Genomic DNA, 20,217 nt, shown 5'->3' with positions numbered 1-20,217 from the left:
AAACCCACTTCAAATCCCGCCCGCAAGAAGGAAGCCTCCTCCTCACGAGGGTATGCCGCCAGCCAACTGGCCATGCGGTCGAGCCTAACTGGGGAAGGGGCCTTAGTGAGGGTGTCCCCCCGCTGCTTGTGCAGCTGGAGGGCCTCCCTGCTTCCCTTTTTTGCATTCCTTGACGGAGTGAGGGCCCCAACACTTGGAACAGCAATGCTTGTATTTGCATCGCGCCCCCAGGGGGCAACCCGCCCCGTTGTATGCGTAACAGCGACCGGCGGAGGGTCCCCCGGCCCCCCCTCCTGCGCGAAAGGGCGCCGTGGCCTTTTTTGGAGGAGGAGGGGTGGGGGCCGCGGTGGCTGGAGCTGCGGGCTTTGGGCCCATCCAAATCTCTACGTCCTTGCAACCCAGGTTCATGATTGCCAAACCTGACTGTTTCCTTCTGAAACTCTCGTCATAGGATCGCCATGTCGAGTCCCCATCTGTAAGGAACATGGCATGAATCATGTGCATATAACGCACCATATTCATGTGTTCCTGGGGCCTAGTCTCCAGGTAACAGGCTGCAAACATGAAAAGGCCCGCTTGCCACCGGTGATAGGTGCAAAAGGCCTCTTCCCCCATCCCCCCTTTCCGTGTCGCTGCGCGGTAATCTTTCTCATCTTGGGCTGTCATTTTAAAGAAATTGACATATTTTCCATCCCTGATCCGCTCTTGTACGCTGCGCCTCAGGCCCCTTAGCACAGCGGTATTTTCACACTGTACCACCTGACCTCTAGGGTATAGGGGGGACCCTGAACTGCCGCTAGAGCTAGAGTGGCGGCGGCGTCGCCCGTGGCGACGCCGACGTCTCCGCGACCTTCTTCCTCCCTCCTCCCCGGACGTAGCAGAGTCTGAACGGCCGGAGGATGAGGAGGAGGAATACCTTCGCCTGCGCTTCTTGCCCTTCTTTTTTGACCCACCTGAAGTGCCGTCCCGAGGTACGAGGCTCAATTCCAACGATCCACCCTGGTCAGGGGCATCCGTAGAGGCTGGCCGGACAGCTGCAGCCGCGGATGTGGAAGCCTCTGGATCCTGGGTACCACCGACTCCTCCTGATGATTGGGCCGTCACGTTGGGCAACGCAGAGGGTGAAGGGGAGGATGATGCAGCATTTGGGGTCTGCCCCAAAAATGAAGACAGCATAGCCAGTAACTGCCTTGCCTCCTCCCCTGCCATAGGTGCTTGAGGGGCCGGGGTCGCCTGGGCTACGGCCGTGGGCCCACTAGTGAGGGCTGCTGGAGACCCGCCCCCGGTGACCCGCTGGGGAATCCTCCTGGCCACCTGCAGCAAGTGCCTCCTCGCTATCTGTAGTGAGGAAGTGAGCCCCATTCTGCCTGCTCTAGTGGGTGTGGCAGGAGGGGCAGCTGCCTGATGGGTTGCCCTCTGGCCACTCTCCCCCCTGGGGCTAACAGCGGGGACCCTGGGAGTCTGCTGTCCTCTAGATGTGCGCCCCCTACCTCTTGCCCTTATACTGGGCCTATGCGCAGGGGGCACGGGTGTTGCAGGCGCGACCAGGCCTGAATCAGGCCCCGCCTGGCGGGCGCCAGACCTGGTCGCCACCCGCTGGATCACTGTGCTACGCGGGCTGCGGGTGCCTAGCCCGCGCCCGCGACTACTGGTACCACGGGCGCTACCCCTGCCCGACCCCCCTGCAGCCTGAGAAGCTGCGGCGCCACGGCCGCGGCCTCTCCCGGCGTGTGACGCGGCCGTGCGCCCGGCCGCGTCATCACCTCGCGCCCCGGCCGGATCACCGCGCACACGTGCGCTAGGAGCCGCCGGTCCCCGCCGCGCCCTCCCCCGGACCACAGGACCCGGAGAAGCGGCGGGGCTGGACGTAGCAGGCCCACCAGCAGTGAACGCGGCATCGGCTAGCCGGGCAGGCAAGCGGGAGAGCCTGGCTGGCCGTGACATCGTGAACGCTGCCTGTACTCTGCTAAAGCTGCTGGAAAAAACCCCGGACTATACAGGTATTGTCTAACTATCGGGGAAGTAGAGGAAAATAGCTACAACTAGCGATACTAAGCAAATAAAAACCTGACAAAGTGAGGGAAGCTGCACTGGACGTCTTGCCTGGTGGACAGCTTCTTGGACAGGGGCAGATCACTTCTAACAGCGTGATCCTTCCTACCCTGCTTGTACCCTCCCCCCTGTTCTGATAGGCCTTGTGCCCATCCTCATCAGCATAGTCATGTGACCAACAGCATAGTGTACCCTGTGAGAACCCTTAGTGGTTTATGTCCCTTCAGGCTTAATCAGCCTTCTGTGTTTCTCTCTGGTACATTATCATGATGCACTAGCAGTATTTACTTTATATACTGTAAATATAGTCATTAGTCAATCTTCTGTGGCAGCTACCCACACTTCTACAACTGCACCGATGGACCCTTCGTGTCCCAGTCTGCCCCTGTTTACTATTGAGATGCTTAATCAGATAGGATAGAACAAATGTGTCATGCCTATAGTTTTCTGTAACAAATATTAATTTTACAGTAACTCCCAGCCTTACTTGATAGGTTCCTGCTTTATTTGCACCCAGCGCCAACAGTGGGAGAACAGATGGAACATTGTCCGGTGGCTGGTAAGAGAAGAAAAATGAAAGGTCAGCATGTTTAATCACAACAAAAATACAATAATCGGACTAAAGTAGGGGCTTTTTGTCGTTTTTTCTAGCTGTAAATAGTGGATAAAAATTCCTACTAATGGCAGAGGTGTAAGTTCATCCCAGTCACCGAAAGGCAAGTTCAAGTTTGGTGCTCTCTCCTCTTAAAATAAAGGTCTGACAACAGCAGGTGGATCTGGATCAGGCTCACAAGATTCAACACTATGCAGCATGAATCAGACAGTGTCCAATCTCACAATCCACCAGCACCATTTGGATTTACCGTTGCTTGCTGTAGCACAGGCTGAGCAGTACCAGACAGGAGTCCTCTTTCTACATTTTAGAGTTGTTAGCAGGGCTTCTGGGACAGAGTTAAAGCAGATGTGCCACTAAGCTCCATTGGATGAGCTTTGGTCACACTTGCACTCCACTGAACTACAAATGTGCTTTTGCATGTGCCCCTTTTAGGGCTTGGAGCCCAGAGGCAGGAGACTCCGTTGCCTCTGGGAGTTTCCCCCCTCTACAGTAGATGCTATTAATGCCTTAAGTTGAACATTCCTATCAGTTAACTATGCACAACTAGTCACAGAGCCGTATAAAGGAATCTTGACACCTCTGGCAAAATTAAGGCCTTAGCTCAGTGATGGCTAACCTTGACATTCCAGCTGTTGTTAAACTACACATCCCAGCATGCTCTGCATCAGTTTTAGTATGGCCAAATATTAAAACTGTAGCAGGGCATGCTACATGCCATCACTGCCTTAGTTCCTCCTTTACCACATGTCAAAGTTGAGTTGCATGTACACCACAATAGAATGGTATGGCCGCCATATTGGTTTGCAGAGTTACGTAAATAGAGTATAGAAATCAGGTGAAATAATAATGCTAACCCCATGGGCAGCCATACTATTACACATAAATTCATATTCCACACTTACATACAAATAAAATATAGATAAATGGTTTTAATCTGCATCACATGGGGCCTTATTCTGGTTGGTGCGGTCCATTCCGAATTCTTTCGGAGGGCGATTTTTAGCTACCTGTGCATGCGTAAGCCACACAATGCGCATGTGCAACGCAGTGTCTTCGCATTCGTTCTCACCAATACATCTACAAATGTGCACCAAACTCCCTTGGAAAATATGGGCGTAATATGGGCATCATGTGGGCGTACACAAGGGCACGGTTTCAAACTGGGCAAAACTGGGCTTAAATCTGGGCGTACACATGGGAGTGCATGAACAGTGGTAGGCGTGCATTCGAACCGGACACCCAGTGCAAGCGAACCAACATGGCAGAAATCTGCGGTGTCAATAAGCAAGTTTCAGTTCTCGGAAGGCAATGGTTCATACGCTAGGCATTCGGATCGCCTAATTAGTACGGCCGCACCTTAAACACTTGCAGCTGACCACAATACAATCCACTCCTCTAGTCATTAGTGATTAATTAAACTCTTTTCACGGGTTAAATTGGAATAAATACTAGAATATATGCTGCAAACACAACTGTATTGTTGGTATCTGACCCACATACACCAACTCGGTGCGTACGGTCAGATTCTCGTCCATTCGGACGCAGTAAGACCTGCAGATTCTTTGAGTTCCCACCACACACGCACGTTTGGATGCAGTCTGAAGACACTCCCTCTTCTTAGCGAGTCCGCCCGAACGGATGCGGACGAGCTGTGGGCGTGAGTTCTTAGAATGTCCGCCTTACGTGGCGTTCGGTCATTTCAGAAAGAACGTGCATCCCAAAGAACCAACCAGAATAAGGCCCATAGTTTAAATGGTAAAACACAATCTTTCCTGTACATATTTCGCATCTATGTGTACCTTCTCTCATACGCAGCGCTTCAGTTCTGGTTAGAAGTTTACATCTTTTAACATCCAGGTCTTATGGAACAATTACATATTTAATTGTTATTTCACCATGAGGACAGTGTAACCAGAAGATCCAGATGTAACAGGTTTCTCAGCATGAGTTATGACCCCTATGACGATGTCTAAAGACAAACAGACCTAGGTGCATTCTCCTGCACCAATCCAAGAGAAGCGACATCCGATCTTCTGACTAATGATGACCCTCACTACCCCCCCCCCCCCTCAACCTAAACACTATAAGAGGTCAAGCACGACCTAAACTCAAGTTCACTGTTCCTCCTCTTCTTTACTGGACTGTATTCTGGACAGAATATAGTGAACTCGGACTGGGTTGCGCCAGCGCTATTGATGAGACGGTAACATTTGCATTCCTGTATGTTTATTCTGTAGTGTGGCTGATTGTTTTTATATCTATTGTTTTTCGCTTGTTAGTTTAGAACATATTTTGTATTGTGCAACAGTCTGTAGACTGAAATATATGGTACAGGCAGGGCCGGCGCCACCACTAGGCAGCCTTAGGCATTGCTGGAGGGTGGCAGTTTGGAGCTGGTCCCCCCCGTGCCGCATCAGCCAGCAAGCAGCCCCCTCCCTGGGTAGCGTCACGTCGTGTCACGGCGACCCGCACCACCCTGGGTAGAGTCGCGGCAGCCAGTGCAGAATCGCACGGCAAGCCCCACCCCCCTTGGAATGTTACGGAGCCGGACACCCCCTCCCCTCCTTGGGGAGAGTTGCGGCCAGCGCCGCATGTGCATTACACAGCAAGCCCTCCCCCCATCCCGGAACGTCATGGCGTGTGCCGCATCACTGGACCCGGCAGATGACCCCCTGGAGCGGGTAAGTGATTGAGCACCACGGCGCCCTCCCCCCCTCCCCGCCTGGGGCGCTCCGGTGCCTAGCACCGGCCCTGGGTACAGGGACTTTATCCCCTTATTCTGGAAATTTATACCGAGTCTTGGCTTTTATTCGCAATAAACGGAAAAGGTTTATAAGGAATTAATACCTGATTGTGTACTTGCATTTGAGTACTAAGTACTGCAAAAAGATATCACTGTAATGGTATAGGTATAACGTGTTTTATACACGGACAAGGTTCGCTACACTGCACTACGCTTTGTTCGCACGTAGCTAGGAATAAAAGGTTATACGTTTACGGACACTGTACGTAAACTGCGCACTTAACTTATTATCTATTGGTTTGATCATATATGGGAATTGATACACATTATGGGGAAAATTCAGCAGGGGTCATACTACAGTATATGCTTTGTCCAGAAGCATAGGCAGATCAAGGAAAAATAGCGATATGGTTTGTTAATGATATTGTATAATGTGTACTCAGGTTAAGGATATGGTAGTAAGTTCTTGTGCATCTTATTCCTGCCAGTTCCTGGTAAGAAACATAAGAATTAGAGAGCGCAGGACTACTGTTTCAGTTCCTGGTAAGGCACGTCCTTGACAGCATCAGACTGCGCCATAATCTCCATAAAAACTATTCATATTTAATATATTCTAAGTTTAGAATTATTATTAAAAAAATGTTTACATCTAACAGCAGTGTTGTTAGACCAGTAAGTAAGTTACAGCAGGTCTCCAACAAGAAGCTTATGCTTTAAATTATTACTGCACACATGGTACTTATGGTGTGTACACACGGTGAGATTTCCTTGTACTATGCAATCTTTGCTATCTCTGTACAATTTACATACAATTCATGTTATCTTCATTTGATTTTACACTATATAGTCATTGCTGCCCTGTCTATCTGGGTTTCCATTTGTGCTGTCACGGGAGGGCGCATCGGGATCGCAAGGTAAAAAACCTGTGCAATCTGCATACGATCTGCATGCAATTTTGACTATACAGTCAAAATCGAATGTAAAATATTACTGTGTGTACACAGCATTACCTACTGTACTTAAATTGGCTACTCTAGTTATGTATCATATATTAAACCTCCATGTACTTATGCTTTTCTCATTGAGGGATGTACTTTGTACAGAGCCAGACAGTCCCTCCCCACGATGTGTTTGCAAAAAATTTTGGGCACACCACTAATGTGCAAGCGCTTTGCTACACAGCAAAGCACTGGCACATGACCAGCAACTCCCTAGCAGCTGCATGAGATGTCATGCAGCTCTCGCGGCCCTCTCCCGAACAGGAACAGACATGCCTGTGTTTTCCAGGCCACTCCCAGAAAATGCCGTGCCACCGTGTTACCGCTCCCTCCTTGTCAACAGGCGATTTCAATCTAAGTGTTCGCTCGCTGGGACATGTGGACATGTGCAGATGCTCGAAAATCACACTCTGTAATTGCAGGGTCACAGTTTAAATTACAACTATTTTTTTCACAATATACAGTACCTCTAAAAACTATTTAAATCAAAAGATGCTCGGACAGACCATAACTATAGTTATTGGAGAACCTGGAGGTCAGCTTCACTTCTGTAAATATGTGCATGCACTGCCTACTGTAACAAATGCACCACCTCAAAGAAAATTTTCTTTAAGATGGCACATTTGCTACATGTTGAGATTGGTGTGTTGTAATCCTTGACCAATCTCAACATTTAGCAAACATGTCATCTTAAAGAAAATTTTATTTGAGATGGCGCATTTGCTACATGTTGAGATTGGTATTATGTATTAACAGTTTCTTATATAGCGCACACATATACCGCAGCGCTTTACAGAGAATATTTTGAACATTCTCATCAGTCCCTGCCCCAGTGGAGCTTACAATCTATATCTTTCTACCACATGTATGTTCACCAAAGTTTTGGGTTTAGCCACGCAAAGCATCTAAATCTTTTAAAGGTTCCCATTTGGGCAGTTAAAAGACCAGGTTTGAGAACTATGGGCACCCAAACTATGGACTTTAAGCTCAATTATGTAAATGTACAGAGGATGGGGAAACAATGGTGGTGATGCAGGTTGGTTTGGAAAAGCAAACAACTTCTTTAATGAACAAAACCATGTACACTGCTCATGGGGCTCATGTGCAGAAAGAGTTACACTTGGGTGAGTTATTTTGTTTCTGTGCAGAGTAAATAATGGCTGCTTTATTTTTACAATGCAATTTAGATTTCAATTTGAACACACCCCACCCAAATCTAAATATGCACATGTTACTTCTACCCCACCTGCAGTGCACATGTCCATTAGAGGGAGTTTGCTTTTGCAAACCAACCTGAATTAGGCCCAATGTGTGTAATATGGGCATTTTATTGGATCAACTATTGAATAGCTCTGATAGCTGCTCATTGATATAGACTAGTGGTTCCCCACCTGGGGCACTAGTACCCCTAGGTACTCGCAGACCAGTTGGGGATACTTGAAAATAATATTGGCATTGAAAGAAGAAGTCTCCCATTGCCATGGCTATGAACCACGTTGCCTCGCTTCCAGTTCCGTCTGCAGCATTATCAGCATCTCCACGTGCTTTTGCTCAACCAGCAATTTACTTGGAGCTACCTGTGGTTAGAGTTAGTAGTGACATTAATCAGGGGCGGATTTAGGGATGAGGGCGCCCCTAGGCACAACAATAATGTTTACTAAGTAGGACAGTTTATAGGGGCAGTATCTGCATGTCCTATCCATTTACACTCTATTTAAGATGGAATATTGTACAGTACAGTGGATATTTTGCAGTTATTGGTACATTTTGGGCTGACAGTACTATCACAGGCATCCAAGTGCCGCCCCCAAACATGTGCCGCCCCTAGGCACGTGCCTCACGTGCCTAATGGGAAATTCGGCTCTGACATTAATGCTACAGGTGTTAGCTGGAACCCTGGAGACTGTACACAGCCAGCAGCCAGACACAGAGGTACCCGATTCCTGACCGCACACTACTCCTTTGAGACTTCCTTATAAGGACATGCATACTGCTCACTTCCACTCCACTTGTAAGTACGGTGGATATTTCAAATTGAGAAGAGGGATACTGATAAATGAAAAGCCTAATCAAGGTGTATTGCGCAGAGGCAAATGCAGGATTTTTAGAGGGTTTTTTCCAAATGTAATCTAAAATCTCCCACTATGCAGGACATTGGAGTAAGTGCGCGAGTCTATGGGAGCAGTAACATCCCTGAAAATTGTTCTTTTTATACACTGGATACTGTATGGTAGAGGTTCCCAAACTGTGCGCCGCGGCTCCCTGGGGTGCCGCAACTCTGTTACAGGGGAGCCGCGGCGCCAGAGTCCCTACAGGCAGCCACACGGAGAATGAGAGCCGTGCAGGGAGTGAGAGCCACACAGGGTGGGAGCGAGAGGTGCCGTCAGTGAGTGACAGGCAGTTTCTCTTGCTCTTAGCGTGCGCCGGGTGTTCTGCCTGCGCTCACTTCCTTAAGATTGGCTCCCTGGAGGGTGTCAATCAATTGTGCAGCCACTGCGCGGGCAGACTGGACTGGACTTCCGGGGCTCCCTGGAGGTCTGTCTGTGCAGGACAAAACTAATGCTGCTGATTTCTGAAGGCTTCTGATAGACACTGGTGAGTGGCAGTACATTTGACAGCCAGGGGGGGGTGGGGGTGTGGGTGGTGGGTTATGTCTGGGTTTGTAAAAGCCACACAGGTAATTTAAGTGCTACAGTAGGGGGAAGGGGGTCTAGGAGGTTTGTAAAACTGTGAGTGTTGGGCTGTGTGCTAGGCCCCAGCAGGTGTGATGTCCCTGCTGTCCTTGTCCCTGTCCCTGTCCAGGCTGTCCCTATTGTTCATATCTGCCCCTACTGTAACTCTCTGTCCCTGCTGTCCTAATCCCTCTTGGTGTCCCTGCCATCCCTCTTGGTGTCCCCGCCGTCCCACTGCCTGTCCCCGCCGTCCCACTGCCTGTCCCCGCCGTCATTCTGACTGTCCATGCTGTGTAAAAGCCACACAGTTGATTTAAGTGCTATAGTAGGGGGGGTCTAGGAGGTTTGTCAAAGCCACACTGTGAGTGCTGGTCTGTGTGCCAGGCCCACAGCAGATGTGATGTCCCTATAGATTGTAAGCTTGCGAGCAGGGCCCTCCTACATTTTGACTGTCTGTAAATACCCTGTTTTGTTGTATCACTGTCTCCTTTGTAAATCGCAACGGAATATGCTGCGCTATATAAGAAACTGTTAATAAATAAATAATAAATATTGTTCATCTGTGTCTCTACTGTAACTCTCTGTCCCTGCTGTCCTAGTCCCTCTTGGTGTCCCTATCATCCCTCTTGGTGTCCCCACCGTCCGGGGATTTTTTGTTTGCTCAAGGGAGAGTAAACACAAGACTAGAAAAGGCTTTGTGGGCGCACTCTTGTTTATGTATATGAAGTTAATTAAAACTTAACATTTATTTTGATCTATTAATATAAGGTAGCCAAGGTTTAAAAGATTTAAAGAGTGGAGTATAAAGGGTGAAAAAGGTAGATGAATGTAAATTTTTTAATTCTCGAGCACCAGTCGTAAAGTATATACAAAGTATAAAATGTTGTGTGATGGTACTTTTTGCTGTTCACACCTTATTCTCCATTTGGCGCATTATGTCCTCATCAACATTGATATATGGACAATGTGATTGTGGGCGAAAATGAATGGTTTGGGTCCCCAGTCGGTTTAAGTAACCTATAGGGATATATGTTGCCCCAGCAACAATTTTTGTTGGTATTATCACAGCTTGTATTGCTCATGCAGTAGGCGTGTCCAGTACAATTTGCTTAGGGATACCTCTATTGATACCACACCAGGGGTTCTTCAGGGGTCTCCCACAAGAATACTATTCTGGCCCGTCACTGATTAGCTTCCAAGTTCGGGAAGTTTTTGGGCAGTTCCAGTGAGGTATGGTTCCCTTACCTCCTTCAAGCGCTCCCTCAAAACCCACTTTTTTCAACTAGCCTATCCCTCCTCCTAACCTCTTTTGATCCTCCTATCCTGCCTCCGTTCCCCTCCGTTCCTACTTATCCTATTGTATTTCGTTCGTCCACCCACCTATTTTTAGTATGTTAACTCTTATGAGCAGGGCCCTCCTTCCTCACGTACTCACCCTACCTCTTTACCTCAGCAGCACTCCTGCCCCATTCTTCCCTTCCTCTACTTCATCTTCAGTCTCCTTGACAATTTTGACACCAACTTCTGAACTGATGCTGATTTTAGTTCTACCAGCTATACCCCTATTTATACTGTATCTTTCAACACACCCTGTACGTTACCTTGTAATTTGTTTTTTTGTTTGCTATGTACGGCGCTGCGGACACTTTGCGGCGCCTTATAAATAAACGTACTACTACTACTATGGTGGTATTTTTCTGAAGGTTGATACCCAAAATTCCAATTGCCTGGTTAACTGCGTTTAGAGCATTAATAGCTGACTGGATACTTGGTTTTTATTGACCACCAATAGATTTTCATCTATATATTCATCCTCAATATTGCTGAATTATTAACATAACACTGGAAAAAGTTGGAAAGAAAAGGAGGGAGGGGGGGTTGTTAGGGGGGAGGTGGGGAGTGACGGGTTTGGGAAAGAGAACAGGAGGAAGGAAATAGAGGGAGAGATAGAAGCAATGGATGATCTTTTAGGCTCAAATCGACTGATGTGGTCGGTAGATATGAATACTAATGTTACTTAGAAATTCCCCATATCTCTGGATTCTTGACCCGAGATATTAAGTATCATGGGGTTAAATGTCTATCTACTGGATTTGGCTGGCATGCGTGATCAAATGATAGGTGGTCACTGCCTGACCCCGCCGTCCCACTGCCTGTCCCCGCCGTCACTCTGTCTGTCCATGCTGTGTAAAAGCCACACAGTTGATTTAAGTGCTATAGTAGGGGGGGGGTCTAGAAGGTTTGAAAAAGCCACACTGTGAGTGCTGGGCTGTGTGCCAGGTCCACAGCAGGTGTGATGTCCCTGCTGTCCTTGTCCCTGTCCCTATTGTTCATCTGTGTCCCTACTGTAACTCTCTGTCCTTGCTGTCCTAGTCCCTCTTGGTGTCCCTGCCGTCCCACTGCCTGTCCCCGCCGTCATTCTGACTGTCCCCGCCATCACTCTGACTGTCCATGCTGTCACTCTCTCTGTCCTGACCAGAGCCTCCTCTGCACAGCTGCAGAAGCCAATCACAGCCTTTTCCACACCACCGCTGACCACAGCTTCCTCCTCCACACTACCGCCACTGAACCCAGCCTCTTCCTCTGCAAGGTATTATACATGTGGGGCAGAACATGTAATGGGCATTACGGTGTGGTGTGGTAATGGGCATTACGCTCCTATTGTCATGTAGCTACTCCTCTAGCTTTGTGTCACCACACCCCCCTCATGCCATGTTTCCACATTACAGCGCGCGCTATCAGTACCACCAAGAAAAATATACTTCTTGCACCACTGGGTATGTGAGCTACAGGGGGGGTGCTATAAGTGACTTTTACAAGCTGGCAAAGGGGGGTGTCTAGGTGCTGCTTAATAGGGAGTTATAGGACACTTAGCTTTCTTGCCGTTTCTGCATCGATGTACAGATTTCCCCATTCTGAGATGGCGGATCTGAACGCCATGAAGTAGAAAGCATAACTTTCCATTCCTTTATGAATCACACTCGCCATACTAAAGTATGTTGATGCGATTCAGACGCAGAGCTGGAGTGCCACTGGAAAAGTCTAAGCCACTCGTATACTTACAATTAGGATGCCGGCAGTCAGGATTTTGGAATTGGCAAATCCATTGGTCAGCATTCCAGTCTTCTGCCTGCAAGTCTGGTTTCCAGCGTCGATATTATGACTGCCGGCACCCTAACAGTTGGGTTGTTGGAGGGTGCTGCAATCAGAGACATAGGGGCAATGGGAGAGAGACAGATGTGGCAATAGGAGAGATTTAGAGGGGGCAATAGGAGAGAGGCCAAGGGTACAATGGGTAACTCTCAGTTTCTCTCTTTCTGTTTCTGTGAATAATGACACAATGTATGCCCTTAATTTTAGATCATCCCCCCATCTTTAGTGCACAGGCCCCGAAAACCTTTATTCAGGCCTGCTTTAACAAGCCTTCATGCAGTTCCACCCAGACGGATGTCAGCTGCCCCACGGTTTCACAACTAACAGCACAAGTGCCTAGTCAGGTAGGAACAACAGTGCAAGGGTTTCCGGTGGCTTAAAAGGGCTGACCCAGGTTATGCATATTCCTACCAATCATATGTATTATTTATAAAAGGGGATTTTTGGTGTCCATCCCATTTTAACCAAAATCGATAAATGAGGTACCATTTTAAGATTAAGTTCTCCGCTTCTGACAAATTGATAATTTGCATTTGCACATTGTATTTTTTGTTTAAAATCTATGTTAAAAATTGACTTTTGGCTCCTAGAGTTCTTTCCCTGGTTGCGTCGATATGGCACGGCTAACAGGGCCATACACGTAGCGTTTTAAGGGCATTTTGTAATTGATCTCACTAGATTGCTTACAAAATGCGATAGTGATAGTGATGCGTTGCCTTGCACGCCGATATTGCCCAGTGATTAATATGCACCATGTGGGATATTAATCGATCAGGGCCAGTGTTTGCTCCGTGCTGAGCAATCTTGCTGAGCGATCAAGCATCAGTCAGTTTGCTCAGCTGCATCTCCCCATGTGTAGTCCCCTTAAGATGATCAGTTTTGCTCGGCTACTCGAAATGGCTACAAATGAACTGGTTTTTCTTTCATCCTACTAACAACCCACCAACCTACCTATAAAATGTATTGTATTTTATTTTCATGCAAAATTGTTGCACGGGACACCTAGTTACCTATATTTGTATGCTAAGCAACTGGGTATGATCCATTGCTCAGCCTTAATTGTGTTACTTTTTCAGTAAATTTTCAGTAAGAGGGTGTATGGATTTTATAAATGTAACCTATGGCATTTCCCTTGGGGTTTTTTTTGGTGCTGCTTTTTGGAAGCACAATTTAACTTATCGGATAGAAGCTACAAAGGATTTGCCTTCAACTTAAATTATTTAATTGTGATTGCTCCAGTACAGAATTATTTTGTTGCACAAAAAATGGAAAGGTTTTTGAACACTGGAAAGAAGACTGGTAGTGAAGAAAAGGATGAAGAACCACAGAGCAGTGGCGCAGTTGGGAAGAAAAGGAAACATCGCAGATATGATGATTCTTATCTAGACATCTGTAGATGTCAACCATGAAGAGCGTCCGCAGTGTGTACTTTGCCTGAAGATATTATCAGCAGAATGCATGATTCCAAGCAAACTAAGACGCCATTTGGAGACCAATCACCCTAACATGGTTAAGAAACCACGTGATTTCTTCATCAGAAAGCTAAAAGAATTAAAAGAACAAAAAGGCACATTTTTTAAGCAAGCATCCATACCAAGCAATGCTTTGCTTGCATCCTACAAGGTGGCACATAGAATTGCGATGTGTAAAAAACCTCACACCATCGCATAAGAACGGATTCTACCGGCTGCAGTGGATTTGGTTAAAATTATGGTTGTGGAATCAGCTGGAAACTGCTTTCAAAGGTAGCTTTATCAAACAATACCATCAGTCGCAGAATCCAACATATGGCTGAAGATCTACAGGACCAATTAATTGAAAAAATGAAAGGGAAGGATTTTGCACTGCAACTAGATGAGGAAACAGACAGCAATAAGGATGCTCATCTGATTTGCTACACACGCTTTATAGATTGTGACAATATTGTGGAAGACCTTCTCTTTTGTAAAACTATAACCGCCGGTATAAAGGCACAAGACTTGTTTCAGATCATTGACACTTTTATGATTGAAAACCAGTTAGACTGGACAAAGTACTTTGGTGTCTGTACTGATGGTGGCCGTTCTATGTCTGGCTGTTATGGAGGATTGAGGATTCAGGAAAAAATCATTTCTTTGGAGAAGAAAATTAAATGAAGACAGTTACGATGACTGTTTCCGCATGTTGCATAAGTTTGTTACATCCAATGATGTTTGTTTGACACATGAACTTAAATCAGTTTTTGAGCAGCACATAAAAACCTCAGTGACTGGTTTGAAAAATATTTTCCTGAAAATATGGAAAAGTTTGTATGGATCCAAGATCCATTTAGTACTAGCGCCCCAACGGAATTTACTTCTGTAGAAGAAGAAAAACTAATCGAGCTTTCATGTGAAAAGACCTTGAAAGCAAAATTCAGCAGCATGGGACTTCAAGAATTTTGGATATCCATTAAAGATGAATATCCGCTGCTCAGTGCTAAAACACAACAAATCCTTGTTCCTTTTGCAACAACATATTTGTGTGAAGCCGGGTTTTCAGCACTTGCTGTAATTAAAAGCAAGGGTACTTATGTATTATCTGGGCTGCCGATTTTTTGATTGTATGCCTTAACTTAAGGCATACAATCAGATGCGATGCGATGCGATATTGCATCGCATCGCATACGACCATATCGCATGCGATGCGATGACCCGATTTTTCCATAGGATTCAATGTTAAAATGGACTGAGTCCATTTTAACATGGAATTCAATGGGAAAAGGGGTCCTTTTCATACCCCTACAATCCAAGTGGGCATGGAGTTGGATATAAACCTGTGGCGAGCATAGCAAGCCACCGAGCCCGAAGCGTGGCGAGCGAAGCGAGCCCTGCAAATGGGGACGGTATTCTGTGTCCCCTCGCCACGCTTCGGGCTCGGTGGCTCGCTACGCTCGCCACAGGTTTGTATCCAACTCCATGCCCACTTGGATAGTAGGGGTATGAAAAGGACCCCTTTTCCCATTGAATTCCATGTTAAAATGGACTCAGTCCATTTTAACATTGAATCCTATGGAAAAATTGGGTCCATCGCATCGCATGCGATATGGTCGGATGCGATGCGATGGACCCGATTTCAAAATCGGCAGCCGAGTTAGTACATAAGTACCAAAGCAAGTATCGTTCAAAAATCAATGTGGAACAGGAAATGAGGATGGCAGTGTCCAAGCTGATCGCAAGGTTTGAAAAGTTGTGTAGTGCACAACAGGCTCACATATCCCATTAATAAGTGTTGTAATTGTTAATCACTCTTTAATAACTGCCTCTTATTGTTGTTTATTTTGTTTGATGTTATTCCTGTTAATGAGTGCTGTCAATTAATCTTTGAAAGAAATCGAATTAAAGAAATATATTTTTTTCTTGAATTTATGTTTATAATTTTTACAAGCAAGTTAATAATAATGTTAGCATTGTTTTATCACAACTACTTTAAAAAAGGGACAGTTTGGTAATTATTTTGGCTTAGGGGTGCCTTGAAAAAGTCATGGAGACCCAAAGGGTGCCTTGGACTTAAAAAGTTTGGGAACCACTGCTGTATGGAATACAGTATTGATATTTAACAGTAACAGGTCTATAGCATTAGCTCTTTCATATTATATACCAGCTATTGTTATCACAATTTAAGGCACTTGCCAAGAGGACGGGGGTTTTCGTGCAACCAGAAACCCTCCCTGCATTTCCAGGAGTAAAAACATTAGGAAATGCTGCTATAGATGCATAGCAGGAGGTACAGAAAACAATTGAATCACTTCCCCAAAGCCAGCGTTTACAAGTACTAAAAGTGAGAATTTCTAAAAATGAAAAGGTTAATGGCATAACTCTAAAAGGAAATAGAGCAAAGAGCTGCAACATTACAGAAAAATGTTGGGATATTTTTATTATTATAGATACTTCTTTATTCTTCTTTGACCATTATACATTCTGCCACACACAGTAATGCACCCTTCACTATATTCCACACAATAATGCCCCTTACACTATACACCACACCGTCATACATCTTACACTATATGCTGCATACCGTAATGCCACTTACACTGTACGCCACACCGTAATGCACCTTACACTATACCCCACACACCGTAATGACACTTAACTATACTTCACACACTGCAATACACCTTACGCTATATGCCACACTGTAATGGCCCTTACACTATATGCCTGGTGCAGTAATGCTCCTTACACACCGTAATGCCACTTACACTATAGGCCACACATGGCAATGGCAGTTACACTATATATATATATACCCACATTAGTGTCTTCAGCGCCCTAGCTTTGTGATGTCTTCTACAATAATTCAATAAAATAAATAAAAAATAATAAATAAATGATACACTTGTAGCTTCTTTTTTTGAAGAGTGATTTTATTTTATTTTCAAGAGCTTTAGATCAGAACACTTGAAAATAAAAGAAAATCACTCTTCAAAAAAAGAAGCTACAAGTGTATCGTTTATTTATTATATGTTTTATTCATTTTATTGAATTATTGTAGAAGACATCACGAAGCTAGGGAACTGAAGACACTATTGTGGGTGTATTTTGGAAGTGTTAGTTCCTACACTTAAGGGGGTTATTCTAGTTCACTCCTTCTTAGATGGACACAATCATGTGCACTGCAGGGGGGGCAGATGTAAAATGTGCAGAGAGAATTAGATTTGGGTGAGTTACTTTGTTTCTGTGCAGGGAAAATACTGACTGCTTTATTTTTACACTGCAATATAGATCTCACTTCGAAGTAAAACCCCATCCAAATCTAACTCTCTCTGCACATGTTATATCTTCCCCACCTGCAGTGCACATGGTTTTGTCCATCTAAGAAGGAAATTGCCTCTAAGAGTGAACCAGAATAAGGCCCTAAGTGTCAACAGCGACCCAGTAGGTTTTAGTTTAGCGCAATTTTAGAGATGGTGTTATATATATATATATATATATATATATATATATATATATATATATATATATATATATGCTTGCACATAGCAGTGTGGGTAGGGGGGCGACGGCAGGGGGCACAGCTAATGGGGACTCCCAGCATTTCATGGGTGTTCCCATGAAAATGCTGGCGTTCCCATGGTAATAGTAGTGGCCTGGGAGTGGGGGACGGACAGCTGACGTCAGCAGATGTCAGCTGCCTGCCTGCTTCCCACACAGGGTGCTCAGAGATCTGAGACACCACAGAGGTCTCGCAGAGCTGCGAGCGCTGGAGAAATCATTCAATGGTCGCCAACCATCTAATTATTTCACCCCCAAACCCAAGGCTGCAAATGGATGATCATGCAAATCATCCATTTGTAGCCCTGCGGGGGATCGTGGTGGGTGGGCGGGTGGTGGGCGGCATCTGGGGGACTCAGAATAAGGTCCTTTATTTCCATCTACTTTATATCTCTCTAAGGCTTAGTACATTGATCCCTTAATCTATCTTCATTGTATCTCTTGCCAAGCTTTTGAAAGTAGGAGTAATATTACCACACAGCATAAGTGCAGCACATAAGATGTAAAGATGCAACCAGTCATTCTTTATATATATATATATATATATATACAAATACAGGGACTCAACACTCTCCATAATGAACTAACTCACCTTAGTATACAATTACTCAAATAAATAATGGGGTTTTAGTTCATGAATTGATCAATGCATTTAAGCTTGCAGCCCATCGCCAAGGGACCCCATTTCACTGCAAGTCCTACACTAGCATTTGTTTCTCAAGAGCCTGCCAACTGCCGACACATCATAATATATATATATACATATATATATATTGTAAATCGAAAAAACAACATCAAATTTAATTTATTGCATTGATTAGAAATTGATAAATAAAAATGATCAATGAAAATCAACTTTCAGCATAATTGGCCTTAATATACTCCTTAGAATGCAATGGTAAAAGGATGCTTAGCATGCTATAATTAATCAACCACTGAACCAGAAGAATAGTTTATTTATATGTTGGTACAATAATATATATAGTAGTAATATATTAAATTAGGTAAAAAGGATAACTAAAACAGTTGATGAAAACATATGAATGAGGAAAAAATCAAATAAACTGCTGTTGATTTCTTATTAGTAGTCATTTGTTTACTTACATTAAACATTTATGTATTGTTTACTTTTTTATTGTCAGTTAAATAAAAATAAATGAATATAATGAGAGTAATAAATGCAATTTATACTGTAAGAACTAATGCAATAAACAAGTATACAAGAGGTTAGTGAGGTGGTTCCCAAACTGTGCCATTGCACCCTGGGGTGACACTTGCAGGGGAGTCCTGGGTTGGAGGTCCAAAACCAACTCAAATTATTTATGGTCAATGCAATAGGCAAAACCAGAGCTTGTGACTTCCACTCATAAAATATGTGGACAATCACAAGCAAATCTTGTCCCTCACCACATAACAGTCTACTTAATGTCTTAATTTAATATCTTTTTGTCAATTTCTCAACAAGAAACCTTTGGCCTAGGGGTGCTGTGAACAAAATTTTGATTATTGAGGGTACCTTGGCTCAAAGGAATTTGGGAACCACTGGGTTAGTGAATAATCGTGTTATGAAACAATTTTCTGAATTTTTTTTTTTAAAGAAGGGATGAAGGTAGTATCAACTAGTAAGAACAATATTATTTTAAATGTTGTTAGTCTATTTACTAATACAGGTTGAGTATCCCGTATCCAAAATGCTCGGGACCAGGAGAATTTTGGATAACGGATTATTCCGTATTTCGGAATATTTTAATATTTTAATTATGTATTTTGAAGTATCTTGCATGTATGCTGTATAAACACATAAAATACACACAAATCTATTTTATTACCACATAAAATACACACAAATATATTTTATTTGTTCAAAAACAAGGTTTCAAAACATGAAACAAAATTTGTGTACTATCTCAGATATTGAAGTTGAATGCCAAGCAATCATTTTCTTGCACATATATAGTGCCAGTTACATACCATGTCACCAGTATTGCTGTTACAAATGTCCCCAGTGAGTTTTTAGCAACAAAAATATTTTTTTTTCACTTTCTGGAATGTATGGTTTTCGGAATAATTCGGATAACGGATACTCGGATACGGGATACTCAACCTGTACTATAAATTTTGTGTATAATTAAGCCATGTTAAATTTTCAATTCTTGTAATTTATCTAAATGTACCATAACACCTACATCCACTCGCATCTTTAATAATCCTTTTATCAAGGCAAATGTAAAAGGCAACATTATAATTCAGATATCTCTACTAAAGAACTAATTTGACATAAAAGAAAAAACTAATAATAAACTTACGGCAAATTTGTTTTGGATGTCCACACAGCCCCTTCCATTGCATCGTCTGCTAATCTATAATCCTGACTAATCACTTTAGATTTCAACTAATCTCTGACAGGAACAAAGAGGATTCTGGGAAATACAGTCCTCAAATCTCAATTAGTATGGGAGGAGGGATGTTTTTCTGTTATCCAGGAGCCAGTGAGTGACCTAATTACCAGCAATATCCTCTTGAATAGCCTGCACCATATATTGTAACTAATGCAGGCTACAGGTTGCTCTCTTTCTGTTGTAGAAATTCTTCACCCTATAAAGTCCATGTTTCTATTGGCTTGTTATAGATGCCCGGCAGAAACACATCGCAAGTACCACCCACACCTCTTACCTGCCACAGCAGCTTTTTTCCCCTGCACAGCAGTATTCTCTGCCTTTGTCAAGGTGAAGCTCACATTGATCGCGCCCTACCCAGAATATGCCCCTAACTGAAGGGCTCACTGTTCAGCATATAGGGCCTATTTCTACTTTATCTAAGGGGAGTGGCAATGCCTTCTGTAATTTGGTCATGTCTCCAAAAAGAGTGGTGTATATAGTTTAATATTGCATTATATGTGTTCAGTGGATAGTTACAAAGCATTTAGTTTATCTAGTTTTTATTGTGTCTATTGGATTTGGATGGAATA

At 44.3% G+C, this 20,217-nt stretch overlaps 1 protein-coding gene across 1 annotated transcript in view; it reads right to left on the bottom strand.

Moving 5' to 3' along the window:
- LOC146036580 (ADP-ribosylation factor-like protein 13B) overlaps positions 1-19,588 on the bottom strand; it is a 103,759-nt gene extending 84,171 nt beyond the window's left edge. Inside the window, exons 1-2 of the mRNA XM_083160536.1 lie at positions 19,556-19,588; positions 2,540-2,608 (exon numbers count right to left, since the gene is read on the bottom strand). Coding sequence (XP_083016662.1) covers positions 2,540-2,598 — 59 coding nt within the window. The 5' untranslated portion in view covers positions 2,599-2,608; positions 19,556-19,588. The remainder of the gene's footprint in view (positions 1-2,539; positions 2,609-19,555) is intronic.
- Positions 19,589-20,217: the final 629 nt, after the last annotated feature.

This window comes from Crinia signifera, chromosome 9 (assembly GCF_055691185.1).
Source record: "Crinia signifera chromosome 9, ASM5569118v1, whole genome shotgun sequence".
In the NCBI taxonomy this organism is placed as follows: Eukaryota; Metazoa; Chordata; class Amphibia; order Anura; family Myobatrachidae; genus Crinia; species Crinia signifera.
Note: the sequence above shows the minus strand (reverse complement) of the source record. Positions and strands in the feature narration are given on the sequence as shown.